This window comes from Talpa occidentalis, unplaced genomic scaffold, assembly GCF_014898055.3.
Source record: "Talpa occidentalis isolate TD23 unplaced genomic scaffold, MPIMG_talOcc4v2.1 talOcc4.8, whole genome shotgun sequence".
NCBI classification, from domain to species: Eukaryota; Metazoa; Chordata; class Mammalia; order Eulipotyphla; family Talpidae; genus Talpa; species Talpa occidentalis.
Genome location: NW_023605194.1, coordinates 94732247 through 94754146, shown reverse-complemented (window position 1 = coordinate 94754146; position 21900 = coordinate 94732247). Strand labels below are relative to the sequence as shown.

Here is a 21900-nt window from a genome sequence, read left to right as displayed (position 1 = left end):
CGGCCTCATTACTCACTATCATCCAGCCTGACAAGTCCCACTAAGAAGTGGGCAGTCTGGGCAATGCTGGGCTGGGAGGAGAAAGGGACAGGGGGTGCAGGAGCATGGCTGTGCCAGTATCAGGGACTCACAGGATGCCCACACAGCCATGTGGGGGGTAGGCAGGGGGGCAGCTGTCCACGGTGGCCTGGGGCCATGGCTGTCCACATCTGACCTGTGAGCTGTTTCCATCACTCATCTAGATTCACAAGTGTACACTCACTGCCCTCCCCTATTTCTGTGGGGTCTTCCATCCTCTAATTTCCTTGCACACCTCTTCTGTCCCCCATGGATGGCAAACTCTTTGGGGGAAGAAAGACTCCTCTCTTGAGCTCCTTGTAGAACTCTGCACAGCGCTGCACCCACCACCCACGTTCAGCAAATGCACATTGATGTGTGACCAGCCTAACACTTGAGTTAGGAACCATAAGTGCTTCCAAAGTGAATCAGAGCTCCAGGTGGGCCATCTTCCCAAGAATTTTAAACCCTCTCCTGACTATCTTGTTGATGCTGATGCTAAGGGTTCTTACGCAAAAGCCTCTTTTTTCAAAGAGACTAGAGAGAGAGAATGCAGGTCAGATAACAATTGAATGTTATCTAAAGAGGCTGAAACATGTGGAAGCACATGAGCCAGGAAGTCCGCCTATGGGGGCTCTGAAGGGATGGGCTGGAAGCCCTGGCCTGTCTGCTGGGTCACTGCGGAAGGCTTCCACTCTGTTTATTCTGGTCAGCAGTTTATCTGTTTACGCTATGGCTGTAACCTTATAAGACTCTAAGAAGAGGCCTTTGCCAGGCAATGTGCTAATCGCTCAGAGCAAGGCATGCAAAGCAGGCACATTTACATCACCTCATGGGCGAGGAAATGGACCGAGGTGAGGTGACTTGCCCAAATCACACAGACACTGGCGGCAGAAGAGCCTGCATCGTGCTGCCAGGACAACGTGTCCCGAGCAGGCAGGGGTGCGATGGAATAAATGACTTGGGGCAAGCCAGTGTGCTATTGTGTCCCAGGAGGGACGATGATATCAGGGATGACATGAGAGCTGTTTTCAAATACCCACGTCAACGTCAGGGAGGCAGCAGCCCTGCTCTGGGTGTCCCTGGGATGGGAAGTGTGTCCAGTGAGGTGATGGTGCTTGCTGCCCTTGGGAGCAGGCAGCACCGCACCTACGTGTTACCCAGGAGCAGACGGAGGCACAGAGAGGAAGTCAGCTGCTCAAGGGCACACGGTAAGCCAAGCAGCAGGGCTGGGCCCGGCAGCTGGCTCCATTCGGGTCCTACCCCACCTCTCTGCCAGAGGAAGGTCTTTGTCAACAGGAAGACTTGGCCATGGATTTTAAGGAGTACTAACCGCTGGAACAACCTAAAAACAGAGCCCGGGGCAGCTGGGAGCTCCTCCTCCCCTGGTGCGCACGGCAGAGACCAAGACAGGAAGTGCATGTGACTCGGCTACAGCTGGGGTCGGGGATCTGCTGACCAGGCGGGAGGCCAGAGAAGTGACTGAGAGGTCACTCAACTCCTTGAGTCCAAACAGGCCCACGGAGGTGGCGCCTCTGAGCTGCAGGTGTGGGCGCGCTCCGGGCCGCGCTTACCTTCCTTGCAGTCATGCTTGTTGTCGTGGAGGACGAAGCCGCTGCGACACTGACACTCGTAGCTGCCGAAGGTGTTGACGCAGTCCTGCTGGCAGCCGCCGTTGTCCTTAGAGCACTCGTCCTTGTCTGCAGGGGGAAGCAAGGGCAGACCTGGGTCTGTACCGGCCGGGGTGCGGGTGCCCTGGGGAGTGGGGGCCGGGTGGGGGTGGGGAGGGAAAGGCCGAGGCGACGAGGGGTCCGGGGCACTGCGTGAAGTGGAGCCAGTTGAGTAGGACCCAACTGTGGGGAGAGAAAGTAAAGTGGGAGGCAGGGGGGGTTGGGGTCCGGAACTGACCAGCATGGGCACCCTCTACCATTACCTGCTTACTGGACAGACGGACAAGTAGAAAAACAGACACACGGACAAGCAGACTGCAAGAGAAAGAAGCAGGACACAGGGGTCCCTCTTTTACTTCACAACAGGAAATGTCACAGACACCATCAAAATGGGAGGGGGTGGGGAAGGGAAGGCCGCCTGTCCACGTGCCACGTGAGGGGGACAGGGCAGGAGGAGAGCACCAGTTCTGTCCGGCCAGAAGGAGGGAGGCCGGAATGGCAGAGCGGACGTGGGGGAGGATGGGCACCGAAGCCCCATCCCATTCTGTCCAAGGTGAGGTTCCTGAGTAACAAGGGTCCAGAGGCCTGGCAGGCCTCACTGGGGGGTCCGGTTTCTTTTCTGCACTCGGAATTTGAGCTGGTGGGGGCGTCCCCGAGGGGGCTGCAGAGCTGGCTTCTTTTCTGAAACGAGAGAGAGAAGGAGAAAAGGGACCAAGGGGTGGGGGTGGAGGGCAGGGACCAGGGAGGGAAAGTAGTGAAAACGAGATCCAGGTCTCAGCGGAGGGTCCACAGGGTGGGGCAGGAGGACAGCAGGGACATACATGCAGGATGGCCATGTCCGGGCAGCCAGGTCTCGGAGGGCAGCAGGGGGAGGAGGCACAGCAACAGGGGACAGAGGAGGCCTGGAGGGTGGGTGTGGGGCCTGCAAACTAGGGAGGGATAGAAGGAGTCTCTGTCAGAGGGGACCCATCCGGGGGAAGGGGGCTGGGGGAGACCTCTGCTCTCCCATTCTTGCCGCTGCAGCAGGAGACTGTTAGACGCAGACACACGCTCGCAGCAACAGGCCCACAGACATAGGCCCCCACATGGACAGACTTCCAACATGGCAGCACAGGTGTACACGGATACCTGCACAACACACACACAGCCCACCTCCACAGACACATGGGGTCACCCCCATCACTGTCTACCTGTCTGTGTACACATGCACACAAGAGATACACACTACCTGCTCACTCACACCTACGTGTGAGGAAGATGCTCAGGTACAAGCACACATGCAAAGCTGCACATACGGGCACTCAGGGACCTGACAAGAGTACGAGACACACATGAATGCAGAGACCAAGGCTCATTAGCCTCTGGACCCGAGCTCGTGGCCTCTGGGGAACATACAACACTGCACAGACACAGAGAAACACATGGGTACAGGTGTGTGTGTGTCAAACCTACATATTCTCCAGTCTGTCTGTCCATGCTTGTTCTGGGACTGTCTGTCTGGCATGTAGGCCAGCACTCAGGGAGCGTATATGGATCAGCTAGACACCCAGATTTCCAGAGGTGAACCTCTAGGTAGAAAGATGCTCTCTGGCATTCAAAAGGTGAGTTGGGGTGTGACCTGGGGATCTGTTTCTGCTCTCTATCAGGAGAGGGGCCCTGGATTGGAACACTGGTTTCCAGAAAGTCTTGCTTCTCCAATCCATTCTCAGGTAGGGCCACCAGAACCTGGGGCCAAGAGGTAGTGACCCCCAAGTCCCTTCTCTAGGGCCCCATCTCAGTTAGAGAAATTACACAAGGAACCTTCACTGAGAGCCCTGTGGAAACTGCTTTTGCACTAGCCCTGAAGGAAAGTGGGGGTGATGAGCGCCCCACAATCTGTCTTAGGGGTTCATTAAGGAATCTGCCTGTGACTATGCTGGGAGTTTCAGCAGTCCCAACTGATGGAATGAGGAAAGGTTTCCCTGAAATGTTTAACCCCATTCCTTCCTCATATTTGTATCCCAAATACTTGATAGAATTCATGGCATATAATAGGGGTGAAAATAAATAATTGCCTATGACTGAGTGAGACAGGGTGGTGAGGAAGGCCTGCTGTAGCATCCTAGGGAGGGTAGGGGAGTGGGCAGCCTCACCTCAGAGCCAGGGATCAGGATGCAGGAGGAACAGGGGTGGGGGGGTGAACATGGGCCCACACAGGAGATGGCACTCACCCTCCAGTGCCAAATGCCCCGGAAGGTGGCTGGGGTCAGACTGAAGGTCTTCAGGCTCTTTCGTCTTCTTGGCTTAGGGTCTCCTCGATGGGTGTCCCAAAAGTCCAAATAGCCCCCCTCCTGGGGGGGCCAGAGTCAGATGCCCCATGCCCTGAGGGTTAAACCTTGAAGCCCACTGGTGAGGTAGCTTCTTGTTTGATGAGCAGTGCATGTGTGTGTGTGTGTGCATGTGTGTGTTCAAGCTGTGGGGAGGGTAGGCATGGGGTCCTGCCAGGAAGAGCAGTTAACCTTGGGAGGAGAGCCCTGGGCTCTCTGTCTTTCAGATTGTGCTGTCCCCTCCCCATTCCAAGACTGGGGCAACAGAAGGGCAGGAAGAGACAAGAGTAAGCAGGTAATGGTTTCACCGGGCCAACCCCACCCCTGAGTAGGTGTTACATCCCTCCAGCACTGTGAAGAACTCCTCATAGGAGCTCCAGGGGGGCACAGGGAGGAAAGGAATTTGTGTTGCAAGGGGAAGGTCTCAGCAAGCAGTGGGATGGGGCTGTGGGCACTTTAAGCAGGACAGGGTGGCTGGCAGTGCCAAGCAGGGAACCAGTGCACAGGGGCAGTGCATGACATTCAGGTGGGGCAGGCAGGGGTGCAGGGTGGTCACATAGGAGGGCGAGGATGCAGGACCTGGGCATAGGAGGGAGAAGGAAGGCAGCAAGGACTCGGCTGTGGGCTTCTGGTCTTCCTGCTGCCCCAAGCCCAGCCCACCAGGCATTCTGGAGATGGGGGTCCCTGGGCTGCTCCCCACCAAAACTGGCTACCAGCCTTCCACTCTCCCCCACACTTGGCCCCATGGAGCTCCTTCCTATATTGCTGTGTCCTGGGGGTCCTATTGCTTTTGGAAGATGACCAGCCACCTCCCAACCTAGCCCCAGGGCAGAAGATTGAGAGATTAATAAAGCAGGGGAACATTTCCTAGGACCCCTGGAGGTCCAGCTCAGAGGCTAGGCAGGGGCCTGCTGACTACGATCCAAGCCTTCCACGGGGGCCCCTCTCAGTAGACAGATGCTGTCTGGGTCTGAGTCCCCCACCCACAGGCGAGGCAGGGTGGGGAGGGAGAGAGGCCACTCATGTTTTCTGAAGGCCCCAGGATGAACCCGTTGGCTTATGCAGGGTCTGATTAGAGGCCTGGCCATTGCCAGATAATCCGCCCCACACGGTCCAATGCAAACACGCACCAGGTGCACCCCATGTTCTCTCGTCACACTGAACTCCCTGTTCCTGGGGCTTGCCCTCTCTTGGCCTTGGCTCGTACAGCTCCTGAAACCTGGAATGCCCTCTCTCTTCTTTCCTACGTCCTGCCTATCCTCAGGCTGCCTCTCACACAGCCCTGAGGGCTCAGGAATAGAGGGGTTCAGGCACATCGGGGCTGGCCTGTTGGTGGAGGGATAGTGGGGGGAGCAGGAGACAGAGCCTATCGCTGCCGGCACCAGGGAGGGCTGGGATGGACAGGGTGCAGTGGCAGAAAGAAGGGCAGGCAGGGGTCCAGGTTGGGGAGCCTGGGTTACCTGAGAAGAAGTGGGCCTTGAAGCCCTTTTTGGAGACCGTGTTGTCGGACTTGAACTCCACGCGCATGTTGTTGTACTGGGAGGTGATGACTTCAGGCTTCTCGGAGCCACAGAACTTGCCGTGCAGTTTGGAGTCCGCGGTGAGTCCACTGCGCACCTCCACAAAGTCGTACTTGCACACCTGCGGGCAGCATGGCTCCAGCCCAGCCTCCTCCCGGGAGCCTCCCCTCTTGCCCTGCCCAGGGAGGCTCCTGTACTGAGGGTCCTTTCACCTTTAGTTACCTGTTTCACCAAATCCATCCCTGTTGCACCCTTACGTGCTCCCCACCCAGCCCTGCCCACAGTCTCTCCTCTGCATTCTTAGAGATCTCTCAGAGGGCGGGAAGCAGGCACCAGATCCAGCTCCCACGCCCCAGACTTCCCACAGCTCCTCATCCCCAGGCGGGCAGCACTCACGTCGTTGCCCTCTGTCTCGAAGAAGTCAAACTGCAGAGAGATGCGGTACTGGGTGGGGGCCACCAGCTGCCAGATGCAGTTTTTGTTGGGGGGGTACTCCTTTGGCCAGCCGGGGCTGGTGATGGAGCCGTTGAGCTTGGTAAGGAATCCGCCACAGGCAGCTGCGGGGACATGGGAGGTGGCATTATGCCCAGCAGTCCTGCTCACCCGAGAGAAGGCCAGGGGGGCCTGGGCTCAGCACATCATGGAGGAGATGGAGACTTGTGGACCCCTGTTTCCCAAGGCTCCTGTTTGGTCTGTGTGAGCCAGAGGGAAGGGGACAGGAGTGGGCAATCTAGAGAATGCAAGGAGCCGAGGAGTCGAGCGTGAGGATGCTCTATCTTCTCTGTGAGAGAACCAGCCAGGGCACTAGCCGAGGCAGGGTGGTCAAGGACAGCAAGGTGGTGGACAGCAAGGTTGCTCAGAGGGTAGGAAACAGGCCACACAGCAAGATCAGGCTGAACTGGAGTCGGTGGCTGGGGAGTGCTTCCACCAGCCTCTCAGGAACAGGCTCTGGGAGAGGCTGAAACTCTGTGCCTGTCCAAGAACTGGCTTCCAAATTGAGGATCATGACCTTCTGGTGGGTGGTGAAATCAATTGGCAGGTCAAGACCAGCATTTAAAAAGAAGACTAGGAATGAAAAAAAAATACCCGAGCATATCACACCTGGTAACAGAATGTTCTGGGGGACTGTGATATAAAACATGTTCCTTGTCCATGGATGGGGAAAGCGCCAGGGAGTCCTTGCTTTTCCAGGAAGGGACCTGTCCAAACCTGCCTGATGTGGGCTGGAGGGTTCGGGCTGGGGAGGGACTGGGGTACTGGGGCAGTTGGAGGGGTACTCACCCTCGCAACGACGCTTGTCAGGGGCCAGCTCATACCCAGGGTCACAGCTGCACTTGTAACTACCCAGGGTGTTGAGGCAGCGCTGCTCACAGCCCCCGCGGTTGGGCCGGGAGCACTCGTCCACCTCTGCGGGTGGAAGGAAACCATGTAACTGCCAGGCCAGGGGCTGGCTCCCATCTCTTTTCCTCGGCGTGAGAGTCAAGTTCAGGGCCCCTAGGTTTCCTGTGACCACCTGAATCCCATTCCAAGGTGGAAGTCAGCTGTGAGTTGCTTGGCATTGAGGCCATGGGACTCCTTGTTCCCCTTGAGCCTAAGGCTGCTCAAAACCTCACTCTGTGCCTGGTAGAGCCTCCTTGTGAGTGCCCCTACGGACCAGTAGTGACCTGAAGCAGGGGACAGCTGGACCCCATAGAGCCTTCCTTCTGAAAGCAGTGGCTGGGCTCTGCCCACTGCCTGTACTGGTGCCCTCGGTGCAGATTCCTGGCCAGATGCTATTCTAGTATTTCCCCTACAGTCCTGGCAGGAGGCCTAGTATGCAGAGACTGGGAATAGCCCCACTTACAGATAAGGAAATGAGGTTCAGGTGGAATACCCTGCCCAAGGTTATACCGATACAAAACTCCACACTGCCTTATTTCCTCCCTGAGCTTCTACCGTATTTCCTGCCTCTGTGACTCACTGGCATTTCTTCTGGACAAACTTTTAGATTTTTAGGGAACTCCTGAACTATGAATTAGAATTCATAGTTGAGCATCTACCATGTGTCAGCTACTTTTATATAATACTATCATTTACTCAGTGAGGTATGCCGTTTTTCAGGGGGATTGACCTTTTCTCCCCAATTAGACCATAAGTAGAAGGACAGGGCACCAGGGCCAACTTATGTCTTATAAGCTGTGTTGAATGAGTGTGTGAAAAAGGGATGAGGTCAACACAGCACAATTTACAATTGCCAAGGTGTGGAAACAGTCTAAATATCCATCAGTGGAGGAGGATAAAGTAAATATGGTGTATACACAAAATGGAATACTATTCAGCTTTGAAAAAGAAAATTTGCATATGTGACAACATGGATGACTCTTGAGGACCCACAGTTTAATAAAATGCCAGTCACAGAAACACAAATACTGCATGATTCAACTTATAGGAAGTATCTAATAGAGTTAAATTCTTAGAAATAGAGAGTGTGGTTGCCAAGGTCTGGGAGTTATTAATCAAGGAGCATGAAGCTTGAGTCAAGCAAGATGAATAAGCACCAGAGATCTGTTGCTCAACAGGCCTGTGGTCAGCAACAGTGCCGCACACTTAGAAATATGTTCTTACCACTGTAAAATGTAAAAAATAAATAGAAGGAGTGGAGATGGATTAGCCATGGGGGGAATGGGAAGGAGGCACCTTTGAAAAAGTTGACAGCGAAGCCAGCTTTGTTAATGGATCCATCAGAGACGAACTTGAGCCACAGGCGGCTGGATGTGCTCTTGATGTCGTCTGGCTTCTCATAGCCACAGTAGCGTCCGATGAGGGTGCTGCTCTCACTGTGCCCATCGCGCACCTCCAAGTAGTCATAGGCACAACTGTCGTGGCGCTCGATCTGGGGGCGGGAACTCCATCAACAGGAGGAGTGCTGACTGTCGGACCCAATACCCGGGAGCTGGCAGAGAGTTGGGCTGGGCTGGGGGCAGTTGGGGCCCTCAAACGTGGGATCACCAGGTCTCTGACCTACCTCAAAGGACTGGAAGGTGAGGCCCACGTGGAAGCCCTCGGACACCTGGATTCGCCAGATGCAGACTTTGCTGGGCCGGTAATCATCTGGATAATTAGGTGACTGGATGTGGCCGTTGTCCTTTTTCACATCACCCCCGCAGATGGCTTTGGGGACACAGGGTGAAGTGGGAAAAAGAGGAGGTGTGTCAGAATGCTTTTCCCTGCTCAAGAGTCCCTCCTCCCTCCTCCAGCCCTTTCCATATCTCTCCAGATTCCTTGTGCCCTCCCAAACAATTCCACCAGGATTCCTGCTTCCTCTCTTGAAGGCCATCAACCTGTCCCTGCAGTGCCAGGAGGGAGCATATCGAGGATGCCCAGGGACCTCACATCTGCCCACACCCCCGGCCCTTCACCTTCCCCAGTACCTTCATAGACTGCAAAGAAGCCTTTTCCGACCCAGTTGCTGCTGCTGCGGAACTCAACCCAGAGGCGGCTGTCAGTGGAGACGATAGGCTCGGGGAGTTTGCCCCCGCAGAAGCGGCCTGCAGAGTGGACAGAGAGGCAATGCAACCAAATTGAGTCCCTCTCCTATCCTTGTACCAGGAAGCCCACCCGCCTTTCCAGGGGGCTCGGAGGCCCTGGGTCCGGTCTGCACTTGGCACATATTCCAAGACCACACACCTTCCAGCTGGCCTGCATCTGGTCCAAGGTCCAGCTTGACCTTGAAGAGCCACAGACCACTTTTAGAGAATTTCATGCCCTTGAGGAACAAGAGTCTGTTTATGGGGAGAAAAGCTGACTCTTCGCAACAACCAACTGTATACGTTTTACTTTTTAAAGGCATGTTACCATCATTGCTTATCTTTTTCTTATTTGATCTCCATGCAGAAAAGTAGAACACAACTTTCTTTGTACATCAAAAAATGTTTTAGTTGATCAAATGCAACAGATGCCATGGAACCCCAAATCAACTGCAGATCTGGCGAATGGGTCAGAAGATATCCCCTTGGAATTGAAACCCTCAGGAACCCATGTAGTTGGATGAGGCTGCCATCTGTGGAGTTCTTTCTAGTCAAAAACCTACTGGGGGTGATTTGTGTGATCTGAACAGACTGGGTTCTTCCCGGCATGCAGCAAGGGACAGAGGGTGCTGACCTAGGAATGTAAGTTATGAAAAAGAAACTGTAATCTTGGAAATGTTAACACATCTGAGGAGGAAGTGTTGTAACGACAGATGCTTTGGGTGACTAATAAGAAACTTTGGAATATAAGACACTGGGGGGTGAAGTGGGGGTTGGTGAGCAGGAATTTGTCAGCTTGCTACAGGCACAGCCTGTAGGACAAAGGTTCTGGTGCTACGGAGTGGTCCCAAGCTGCTGAAGTGGAGAAGGAGACTCCAGGGAGGAGCTGCTGGGGCTGGATGCAAACATGCTCTCAGAACCCCTGATTCCCTTGAAAATGCCTCTGTCCTATGGTTCTGACCCCTTCACCCCCTGTCCTCACTCCTCTCACCAGGGACAAACATCCTGTGGAAACAAGTGTGGGCACTGGGTCTGGAGTAGAGCACCCCACGGGGTCCCAGCCTGCACTGTGGGCAACCTGAAGCCAGAACTTGCAAAGAAAATGGAGCCTCTGAAAAGACCCAGAAGAGAAAGAGAGCCCGTAGCTATGGGGGTGGGCCCGTGCATCTCCCCGTCACTCCCACAACTCTCTGCGCCTGTACCCTAGAAGCACCCCCCAAGGAAGCTCATAAGCTCCAAGGCCTAGCTGCACACCAGGACTCCTGGCTTGCAGGCCAGTGTCACCCTGGTCAAGGATTGGGTTCCAGGAAGGATAAAGGGAATGTGACATGAGCAGCTCTAAGAAGCAGTCAGCAGGGGAGGCAAGGGGTGGGTTGTCATTACCTCGGAGAGGTGCCTTCCTCCAGAAGCCGTCTCGGACCTCTACGTAGTCGTACCAGCACAGGCGGCTGCGGTACAGGTCCATGGACGTGAAGTTCAGAATGATCTAGGCAAACAGGGGAGAAAGAGGGTTATGGTGCTCCATGCTGACCAGCCTTGCCCGCCAACTCTACAATTGCTGCCCGACTGCTGCCCGCCTTTAGGAAAGCAGCTTGCCAAGGGTAGTAAATAGTTAAGGGGTTCCAAAAGGGAGTTCCTGCCATAGACACCCTTCTCCTCCCAGATACCCCAGAAGGGTGCTCACTTAAAATGCACTGCCTGCTCCAATGAGCCCAAGGGTCTCCTACTGATGAGCCCAGTAAGCATTGCTCTGGATCAAACCAACCCAGCACTCTCACAGCATTGCAGAGGGAAGACATCTCCTCTGTGACAGGAAGTGCCCTGGGCTGCATGTGGTACCGGGAGTCTGAGATGGGAGTGAAGGGTCCAGAGTGGGTGAGGCAGAGGGAAAGAAGAGCTGAAACAGCCGGGTTCTGGCAGAGGCCATGCCAGCTCTTGGGCGGAGAACCAGATCTGAGTCCTTCCCTCAAATTTCTCTAAGATGTATCCCTGTTAAGGAGCTTGGGACTTAGATGGGCAATTCAGGCCCTAAAGTGATCACCTGGTGAAAAAAAAAACTCAGACTCCAGTCATGGGGGCCTGGGTTTGAGTCTCATTTCTGCATTTCTTGCCGCAAGTCCTTGGGTAAACCACCTAACCTCTGTGAACATCAGCTCCCTTGAGTGCAAAGTGAGCAAAGGATCTCACACCTGACACAGTACCTCATGGTACAGGTGCTGCTCTAAGCTCTGGTGTGTGAGCTCATTTCAGTCTCGAAATTCACCAAGTATGGCCCTAACACCGATGCTGGGTAAGTGCCCCAGCAAGGGGCAGATGAACAAGTACTTTCCAGGAGGGAAAGTGCTTCCTTAATTCCCAAAGTGAGACCCCAAACCTGCTGTGTATTCAGAATCTAACAAACAAGGATTCGGGGGGAAGACTTATGTGACTCCAGAAGTATGTGCAGTAGACACACAATGGCCCGGGCTGGGGGGAGGCCCTGCTAGGTGCCAGTTGGGTTCCCTGCTGTAGAGGCAGGGGACCTCTGGCTCACAGATGTTAGAGGCAGACAGAGTGGAGACCAGACACAGGGCCCAAGGGTGAGGGGTGGGGGGAGCACTGGCAATTGCTGTCCCGCAGCCAGTGCTGGTGCTATGTGGTGCTATACGGTCAAGGGAGAGCTTTGGCTCTCGCTCCCGGACCTGCAGAATCCCTGCTGGGCTCAAAGATAATCTAGTTATCTTTGCCAGGAGCTGACCTCTTAACTCCATGACCTCCTGTCTCACCCTTTCTACTCCTTCTAGGCCACACATAACATTTCATGCCCTCAATCTTGTTAGCATCTCAAGTCCAAGGACTTCGTTCTCCAACCACATGACCCAATTTTTCCTTGATCACTTCCTCTGTTCACAGAGTCCAACAATCCTTCCACCTCACTACAACCTTCAGTCCACTGAGTCTAAGTTCTTTTCCCTGCCTTACACCTCCAGTTCCCACCTTGCTTTGTACCAAGTTGAACTTTCTTCTTTTCTTTTGATTCATATGTGAGTTTAAATATGTTTTAAGTGTCTGGGAGAAATTTTACTTATTGTAGCCCTCTGAGATATAATGGCATGAGATCCTATTTTTGAGAAACATGCTGTGTTATTCTTAATGATTATTATTTATCACTGAAGTATTATTATCATTCTAAAAATACATTTTGAAAACATATTTTTGAAAAACTGAAGCTGAAAATCTGTTTAGCTTTGGCTGTGGAGCCTGTGTTTCATAGCTCAATATTTCATCTATTTTAAAAAAGACTGACTATACCAGCAAAGGCCTGGCAGCCACGTCACTTCAAGGCAAATCCTTGGTGCATCTTTGTCACCACCTTGCCTAGGACTCTCTTGCGTCTCTTTCTCTTCATTGTGCTCACCTGAAATCTACACCCCTCGTCAAATTCAAGTTTCTACTCCTCTGAACTAGTGCTAGGACTGTGAAATGTGGCCAGAGGGGAAAATTATAACCATGCCGAGTGTCTCACTTGAAGCTTGGGACCCTCACTGGGATCGGATCCTTGGTGCTGCCTGCACGCCTTTCACATCCTCCCGTTACATCTCTCATCTTCAGACTGCCTGTTCTTAGCTCTCATCCTGGCCCCACTGTTATCTATTTCCAAGATTAGTTCAATAGCGCCTGCTTTTGATCTTGCTTTTCAACACAGCAGAATTTTTATGATGTAAATCAGATCTCCGCTCTGCTCAAGATCCTTTATTCATATAACTCAGAGTGAAATCTGAAGTGCTCACCAAGGCTACAAAGGTCTCTTACGACCTGGCCCCTGTTATCTCTCTCACCCCATCTCCCACCATGCTCTGCCTTGCTTACTCAGCTCTGGCCACGTTGACTATGCTGGTCCTCAAACACATCAAGCTTGTTCCTGCCTCAGGCCCTTTGCACTTGCTGCCTAGAAGCTCTTCCCAGCTATGTGCTTGGTGTTTTCTCTCATTTCCTATAGCTTTCTGTCCCAACTCATCTTCCCTGACCACCTCACATGGAACGGTAACCTGCCACCACCTCACTCCCTTACCTTCTGCTGGTGATTCCCCTCCAGCACTACCATCTGACCTTCTACACTGACTTGTTTATTTGCTTATTGTCTGTCTTCCCCTTCCATCATGACAATATAAACCCTATGAGGGCGAGAATTGTATTTAACTCATTATAGAATCTTGGTTTATAGCACAGAGAAGTTCTTAATAAATATTTGCTGAATAGATTTGTGCTTTTAGCAATCTAGCCTACAAATATACTTGCCTATGTTTAGAAAGTTTCAAGATACCTATTGCAGCATTTTTGCTAATAGTGAAAACTTGAAAAAACCGAGTTCAAACATCCATCAATAGAGACCTGCAGGGGACAACTTAATAATTAAGAGAGATCAAGATGATGGAATGCTAAGCAGCCATGACAATGACTGAAGTAGAACAATATGGCTGCATGAATCAGGGCAGGGACTTATTGTTGAGTGAAAGGCAAGTCACCAGAGACCTTGTATAAGTGTATATAATTCTGTTAGACACACAGGCAAACAGACATACACGCACACCTGCAAGGGTCTGGAAGGACACACACCATGTGGACGAGTGCTGAGTTGCCTCTGAGGGGCGGATTTGGAGAAGGTACAAGGGGAGAAAAGTTACTTTTTAGCTTAAGCATTTCTATATTGGAAATTTTTACAACATGTCTATGTTATTTTTACATCTAGCAATCAAAAATATCTAAGAGTTGCTGTTTGGAAGGAGGATAGCAGAGGGCTGAGTGAAGGCGCTCCTAACTTGTACTCCCTAACGTATACCCTTAACCACTGTCCACATGGCATCTTGGGCCTGCCAAACTCTTTTGCTCAGAAGCTGTACTAAGAACAGCAGCAACTTTCCCTTCTTCCTTGAGAACAGCCCTGGCTCTGTCCAGGGAGGAGGACTCTAGACCCTCGGAAGCAGAGAAACCGCACCCAGTTGGTGGAACCTCAAAGACTGTCCGCACCCTCCCCCACTCCTAGAGGGCAGGAGGTAAAATGGCATCTCAGGAGGGAGATCTGTGTACTGGCGGCCAGTGCCAGCCTACAGGGAGGCACGGGCACGACTATATTGAGACCGGAGGTATCTGATGAAGAGAAATAGCGACTGTGGTTATGTGGAAACAGCTGTGCTCGGGTGGCAGGGCCACTGCCCTTTGCCAAAGAAAACCTGGCCAGCTTGACCACTTCCTGGCTGGTGACTCCAGACCTGTGGCTTGACTTCCTTGTGCTTCAGTGTCTTTATCTGAAAAACGGAGGTGATCGTAACATCTTCACTGCGAAGCTGGGGGATTAACTGAGATATGGGGTGCAGAGTCTCCAGGTGCACCCTGGGTGAGGGAAGTTCTCCTTATGTTTATTGGATGAGATCAGGGAGAAATTAAGAGGACACAGTGCTGCCACCGGGTATCAGTCTGGCTGCTGCAGGGTCATAGGCTGCCCTTTAACTCGCCAGTGCCTTCTTTTCCTTATCTGTAAGATGGTTAGTGGTATGAGCACTTGCCTCATCCAGCTTCCAGGAATTAAATTAATACATGTGAAGCTTACAATGGCATTAGACACATAAATGTATGCTACACACGACCTGTCACAATTCCATCCAACAGTGTGCAATACTCAATAAAAGTTAATTTCACTCTGAGTTGAGTTTGCTTAAGATATTTTGATATTTGAGGTGGTTCTGAGGAGACTCCTGGAAGTAGAGGGAGGCAGATGGTGCACTGACTGGGTTTACTCATTTACTAGATTAAGAATATAGGAATGACAACAGCAACTAAGGACTAATTCCCGCCACCTCCTACACTGTGCTAGCCTCCAATCTAGCACTTTGTGTATATCACAGTTTATAAATGGGCAAACAAAGGCACCAAGAGGTTAAGCAACTTCCCCAAGATCATAGATCCACTAAACAGCACATCTGGGAGTCAAACTCAGCCACTCTGCTTCTGCAGCTTACGCCCAGACCACTTAACACTGCTCCATGTGGCTTCCCTGGGGCTGCCAACCCATTTTGCCCAACAACTGTGCAAAGACAGAATGTTAACTTCACCCCTCCACACCCATCCTAGGTGCCTCACACTGTCAGCAAGGAGAGGCAGGGACTTAGGAAAGGGCCCAGCACTGGCCTTACAGAGGGGGTAGGAGTCATGGCAGCCAGGTGGGGGGTGGGGGTTCAGGTCAGGGAAGGTATTCCAGGGGAGCAAGAATTTGTATCAGACTTCAAAGCACAGGCAGGGTATCAGAAGGCAGAAGTGGGAATGAGGAAGGCCACTACCAGGTTCAAAAGACACTGTGAAGGCCTCCATGGTGGCACAAGGGGTTGGGATGCAACCGATGAAGCTTTCCACAGCCACTGCAGCACGAGTTCAATACCCGGCCAGGGAACAACCCATATGGCACAGCAGACCTCTCCTGACTCGCCCACTGCTCCCCTCAGCAGTGTATTCCAGTCAGTCTGCCTTTTCTGCTCCCCACTCTGTCTCTGGTGAGTCCTCTCACCCGCCCTCCCACACCTCTGGCCTGTACCCCAGTTCTCGTATGCATGGATAAATAAATCTTAAAAAAAAAAAGACATTGTGAGTTCTTCCAGGCTCTTCTGCAACATCTGACCACCATCTCCTTCCGATATCACCTTCTTGCTCATAAGGCCTTGTGGCTTGGGAAACTGAAACTCCTCTGCAGGGCACCTGCTAATAATATGCTGTGTGGACTTGGGGAGCCTCAGAGAAGCCTTCCAAAGTGGCTCTTTCTCTTGTTTGACAAGCCCCTGGCTTGCATAATGGTATCAGATAAGATTCACCTATCACTCACATTTCTGGCAAAAAGTTGAGAATTGGGAAGCCTTTGAAAAACAACCTTTAGGTAGCCAAAATAGATGTCAAAGTCCATTTGTTAATGCTGGTTGATTTATTTGAAGTTTGAAAGAGCATAGACTTTGGAGTCTGCGTACTGGTTCTGCCACTACTGCTCATGCAAACTTGGGAAAATTAACTCACATCCTCGAGCCTCAAGTCCCTCATCTACCCAGGTTATCACAAACTGTTGGAGGAACGATAAGAGAATGCATAGGTGATACGGAACAGTTTGTCTGGCACATAATGGTTAAATAGCAGAGTGATCATTGTTATCTTAGGACACCAGCTTTTTCTGAATATCTTGCCCCCTTAAATATTTTGATCTCCCCAGGGTCCATCTTTGGTTCACTTACAACTCTAGCGTTTCATCCAGGAGCATTTCCAAAACTATTGGTTAATCAGGGCTTTTAACACACAGCCTGCTTCTCTCCCTGGAGTTCCAGGCAGGCCTCTGAAAAAGGATGGGAATCTTCTGGGAGTTATGGAAGGGGCAAGCCCGAGTCACAGAGGCTCCTGGAACAAGACCACGTGTTCACGAGAGACTAGGGCCAGCCCAGGCCAGTCCAGAACAGCAGGGAAAGGTGTTGCTGTTGACTAAGCTGCCACCTTTCTGCCAGCTGAGTAGGAGAGAAAGCAAAGCTCTACCCGACTGCTCTCTTGGGGGAAGCGGGCTGTCTTGTGCATCTTCTTGTTCCAGTGCCTGGCACATAGTGGGCACATAGGTTTGTTGAGGGACACTTATGTAACTGTTAAAATGGGACAGACCTTTAGAATACATGTAGCATTGCAACCACGGCCTTTTGTGTTATATAATTCAGGTTCTGTGTGGTCTTGGGCAAGTTACCTAATTTTTCCAAGTTTGTTTTCTCATATGCAAAATGGGATAATATTTGTACCCAGCTTATATTGTTGTTGTGCCAATTAAAAGACACACACATAAAGGATCATCTGTTCAGTAATCATTAGTGGCTATTATTAGTAGTAGTATCATTATTATTATCTGCAGGGAGATTTCCAAAGGCTGGAGTGGTAGAGACCCTTGGCAGAGGGATAAAAGAAACCAGGGCACAATTACTACACGACAACAAAAAGGACAATTTTTAAGTTAGATTTAGAATAATAAGAACAAGGAAGGGATGGATTCACTTTTGAAGGAAGATAGCAGAAAGTTAACCAAGAGAGATGACAGAATTACTCAAAAAAAAGCCATAAATGAGAATGATCTTCAGATTACAAAAAGTAAAATAAACATAGTTTGGAAAGGAAAGGGAAGCTCAATACTACAGGAAGAGAGCCAGAGAGCACCTCTTTAAGTCGGCTTTTGTCTCTGGGCTCAAAAATGACATCAGAGGACATTCAAATAACTTGCAGATGTGATGAGCATCTGTTATCTTGACAACTCAGAACAAAAGACTTCCCAACCTTACAGAGGGGTGTGTGTGTGTGTGTATACATGTGTGCATTGGGAGGGAGTCTGAAGTGTATTCTGGGAACTGCAAACCACTGAGTTGAATGTGAATCTTCAATTAAACAGAAGGTTTGAGACCATTTAAAAAAGAAACACTGGATTACTGGGAGCTAGTTTGGGCTCACTTGAAACAGTCATGTCAAACAAATTTCTCTTCCTTTTTTGAAGGGGTTTTACTAACTAGTGAGACCGTGGATTTGATTTGGTGAGGCAATCTACCTATGTATTCAGCAGTTATGAACCACATCCTGTGCTGACGGGATCTGGACAACAAGGCGTGGTCTGAGAAGCAGCTCACCACAACAAGGTGGCTGGATGGTAATGACACTGAGTGACATCATTGCTGGTGGAATAACTGCCCAAAGCCTGGAGATTAACGGGTCACATCAGTTCAGTGGGAGCACTTTGGCTTGTGTCTTGTTCAGTATTTATTTATTTTAAGACCAGGTGGATTTGCAGCAACATGGATGGAGCTGGAAGGGATCATGCTCAGCGAAATAAGCCAGAAAGAAAAAGAAAAATACCGGCTGGTCTCACTCATAGCAGGAATCTAGAAAACTTAAATAAGGGACCAGGAAAAAGAATAACTATAAGAAAGTAAAAATCAAAATCAACAAACAACTATGAATCAGAGACTCTCTATGGAAGGTGGGGGGCGGGGAGGGGAGGGATTGGGGTCAAAATAAGGGGGTCGCAATTGTATGGGGAATATAAAAATAAAAAAAAAATTTATTAAAAAAAAAAAAAAAAGACCAGGTGGGAAGACCCAGAGGATCTACTTATCAAATGAGCTCATGGCAGAGGAAGAGAGATGGCTATCTGCTGGCAGTTGGGATTCTAATTTAAAACTACCTGAGAGCTGTTGGAATGAACAATGTCGCCAGTAATAAAATATAATCCAGATGGACACTCTTACATTAAGTACCATGTTCCAATCAAGGGAAATTAAGTCTTAAAGCTGTCTCCTGAAACAATAAAAGTCTGAAAGACATGGAAGATCCGGGGTGGGGCAGGGAAGCGTCTGGATTCCACAGCAGTGAGAGGGTCTGAGCAGCATTTACAGACATGCCTGGTATGGCCATGCATAGTAAGGGCCATCGAGCAAGTCATTCCAGTGAGGTAAATGGACCTGCACTGCCCAGGTAGGTCACTCACAGTCACAGAGACCACACCATGGGGTTCTGGGGAGAAGCTATACTACCCTTGGGGTTCAGGCAAGGAGGGCATACCCAGTTACCTTCTCCCCAGGTGTGACGGAGATGCGCCATACGCAGTGCATGTGGGCAGAGTAGCCATTGGGGTACTCAGGGGAGGAGAAGTTGCCGGTGCTGTCTTGTAGGGTCTCTCCACAGGCTGTCAAGGAGAGGGAAGGACTGGGTGGTTGGTTTCAGGTACCAAGTTCTCCCTTCCTTCTGGCTTCCCCACCCTGGCTTCTTTGGGGGCACAGAAGAATGGTTGAGGAGAGGATGGAGTGTGGCATGGTCCTGTCCCTTTAAGATCCACCTCCTTGTCCTCACATGGAAGCAAAGCCACCCTGCTTCCCTGCCTCGGCCTAGGCCTGGTGCAACAGGATGCCCTGTGCCAAGGCAACATGGTCCAGAGTTAAGGTCGAGCCCCTTTGGTGGGCTTCTGCTCCCTAAGAATTACTCTGCTCTCCCCTTTTCTGCTGTTATTGTCTCCCACCCCCATCCTCTCATGCACTCAGAGGTGGGTGCTCAGTGTCTTACCTCTACCTGATCAGGGGACCAGTTTGGTCCCCAACTTAGGATTGCCCTTCCCCAAGTGTCCTGTCCCCTAACACCAGGCAGTCTCAGCCTTCTCTAAGACTTAAAGATTTAACCCTCTTGCACCCAGGCCCTGGCCTCTGCCTCCCTCAGCACTGCCCTCCATTCTTCTGTGCCCTGACCTGGACACTTGTAGAGCTTTCGGGCCTGTGCGATGTCCCCTTTGCTGAGCCGGGTCCTTTGGCCGATGGGAGGTTTCACCCCGTTCACCTCATACTTGGGGACAATGGTGTCCAAGAAGATGCCCCTGGGGAGGAAAAGTCCGACCTGGGTGAGAGACTGCCGAAAGGAGAGGTGGCTTCCCGTGGGCACCCAAGGTCATGACCCCACCAAAGCCCAGACATTCCACAGCAGGGTCAGGGACGGGTGGAGACTTCTCACCCTGTCATTATGCTGCCCACTGATCAGCAGCCACCCTGCTCCGTGGCAGCCACAGCACAGGAACCTGGGGGAGCCCCAGGATGCCCTGGGGACCCACTGGTGCCCCAGCTCAGTATGGCCCTAACTTCCAACCCCATGAGAGCTCAGGAACCCTAGTCTCCAGCCCCACCCAGCCCCAGCTTCTGGGTCCCCCATGCTGATTCAGCCCTGGCTGAGCTTCTCCCAGGCAGATCCAGGGCGAGGGCTTCACCCTGCTGGCAGTGGGGCTGCTTCTGACAGCACATGGGACAAGGCCAAAGAGCAGGTTCCACAGTGGCAAGACAGACCCTGGGGTCAGCACAGCCAGGTCCTGATCCATCAGCATCTCTGCCCACCCCTCCACCCCACCTCCCCCACTCCCACCCAAACCTTCCCTGTTAAATCCTGGGTGTCTCCATCTGGGAGGGGCAGAAGAAGGGGAATCAGGCAGCCCTCCACCTCCCCCAGCCCTGACTCACACCCAGCTGGGTGGAGCTCAGCAGGGGGTGGGGTGGGATGCGGTGGGAAATGTTCCTCCCGGGTGGGGGTCTGTGGGTGTGGGGGCAGGATGACCTCACCACCCGTCCTTGGTCTTTTCCCTCAGGTCTGAGGGCAGGAAGAGCGGGTCTGGGAAGGAGAGACAGGAGGGGGGAGGGCCAGTTCTGAGATAGCTGAAGAGCAGAGATAGAGGATAGAGCCAGGCATGGGAAAGGCCGGGTAAGGGATGTGGGGGGATGTGAGGAGGAAGGAGGGTGGCTTCCCACACTGTGCTAAGGAGAAGCTGGGGTGGGGAGGCTGGGTCATCATCTCTCGGGGTTCTGGCTGTGACTGCTGGGAACTTGTGCCCAGGCTAAAGCGTAGCTGTGGACTTGTGAGCTGGGGAGGGGGGGCCAGTTGAGGAAAGGAGCCAGACTTTGGTCAGTTACAGAAAGGCAGGCCGATCAGATAAGGGAGCTCCCAATTAGAGAAATATGCCCCCCTTGGCCAAGGGATGAGGGAACAGCTTAGCCCTCTTGGGACTGACACAGCCCTGTCCTGGTGGCTGGCGGAGCAGCAGGATTTCAGCCTCTCTGGCTGCGGCGTGCACAGTCCCAGGTGAGGACCTAGGGTTGTGAGTGGGCCTTTCTGGACCCTACGAGGAAGAAAAGTGCAGTGGAGGCAGGGCCCATGGACTCTCTGCTTGGGGTCCAGCTGCCCCGAGGTCCACTGTTGTCCTTGGTTGACTTCCCCGGCAGACAGGCTAGTACCAAGCAGGAGGCCTTCAGAAGGCAGGCTGGGCTGCCAGGAGAGGCCAGGCCATTTCTCACCTGGAGAACGTGTTCCGGGCATAGTGCATGATACTGTCAAAGTCATAGGTCTCGTCCAGAGACTCCACCTCCTGCACCTCCATCTTCAGGAAGTTATACTCCTGCCCTGCGAAGACCATGAGAAGGGTGGAGGGGGCGGCAGGGGGTGGGTCTGCGTGGATGCAGTGTTACCTTTTCAGGTTGGGGATGGGGTCCTCCCTGGGGTTGAGAGGTGCCCCCTACCTGAAGGTCCGGGGAGCAGCCAAGGGAAGCCCGGGGAGGGGGGGGGGCTCTAGAAGAGTCTGTCCAGCAGAGGGGTGGGGGAGGGAGGACTTGCTGAAGAGAAGGATCAATGGGAAGGAAGGCCCCGTTTCTAGACCCACAGCAAGATGAAAGCAGTGAGGGGTGGGAGGACACCTGGGGAGAGAGGCGGGGAGGAAGGGAGGGAAGAGAAAGTGAGGAGAAGCAGAATCACCCTGAAAGGACAGGATAGGCAGAGAGCAGAAAACTGGGTGAAGTGAGAGAAAGCCTGGGGTGGCATGGAGGACTTCTGCCAGACTCCTGCCCCTGCCCACGCCACTCTTAGGAACAGGTGAGTTCTGGCTGCTTCAGATGGTCTATGTGCCCAGCACCAGGTCCTGGCCTAGCTCCTAAAATAGCCCCACAACTGATAACTCACTGTGGCCCTGCCTGGTTACTGCCCCAGGAGAGATGCCTCTGGGGCAGGGGCAGGACTCTCAATGCTGAGTTACAAAGGAAGACTCCAGGGAGCAGCTCCCAGAGACCCCTCCCCCAGAAGCCCTGGAGCCAGGGCCGGGCAGGTGGCACTACCTGGCTGGATGTTCTCACGCACGATGGAGACGTGGCGGTCCCGGTCGGGCCGTGTGTGCTCGTGCCAGAAGCCGATGACATGGCCCAGTTCATGGACCACGATGCCAAACTTGTCGCAATTCTTGCCAATGGAGATGGCCTGGGGGCCCCCACCGCGGCGACCCACATAGGAGCAGCAC

The 21900-nt window shown here is 52.4% G+C and overlaps 1 protein-coding gene across 2 annotated transcripts in view; it reads right to left on the bottom strand.

Annotated features, from left to right (window-relative positions):
* The window catches only part of BMP1 (bone morphogenetic protein 1), a 39750-nt gene that overhangs the window by 6663 nt on the left and 11187 nt on the right, over positions 1-21900 (bottom strand). The window contains exons 5-16 of one of the 2 annotated variants that reach the window (XM_037497887.2): positions 21722-21900; positions 20912-21017; positions 19328-19452; positions 18659-18774; positions 10443-10545; positions 8964-9080; positions 8558-8703; positions 8230-8425; positions 6835-6960; positions 5950-6110; positions 5494-5674; positions 1632-1757 (exon numbers count right to left, since the gene is read on the bottom strand). In XM_037497887.2, coding sequence (XP_037353784.1) covers positions 1632-1757; positions 5494-5674; positions 5950-6110; positions 6835-6960; positions 8230-8425; positions 8558-8703; positions 8964-9080; positions 10443-10545; positions 18659-18774; positions 19328-19452; positions 20912-21017; positions 21722-21900 — 1682 coding nt within the window. The other variant, XM_037497888.2, reaches the window with a different exon arrangement.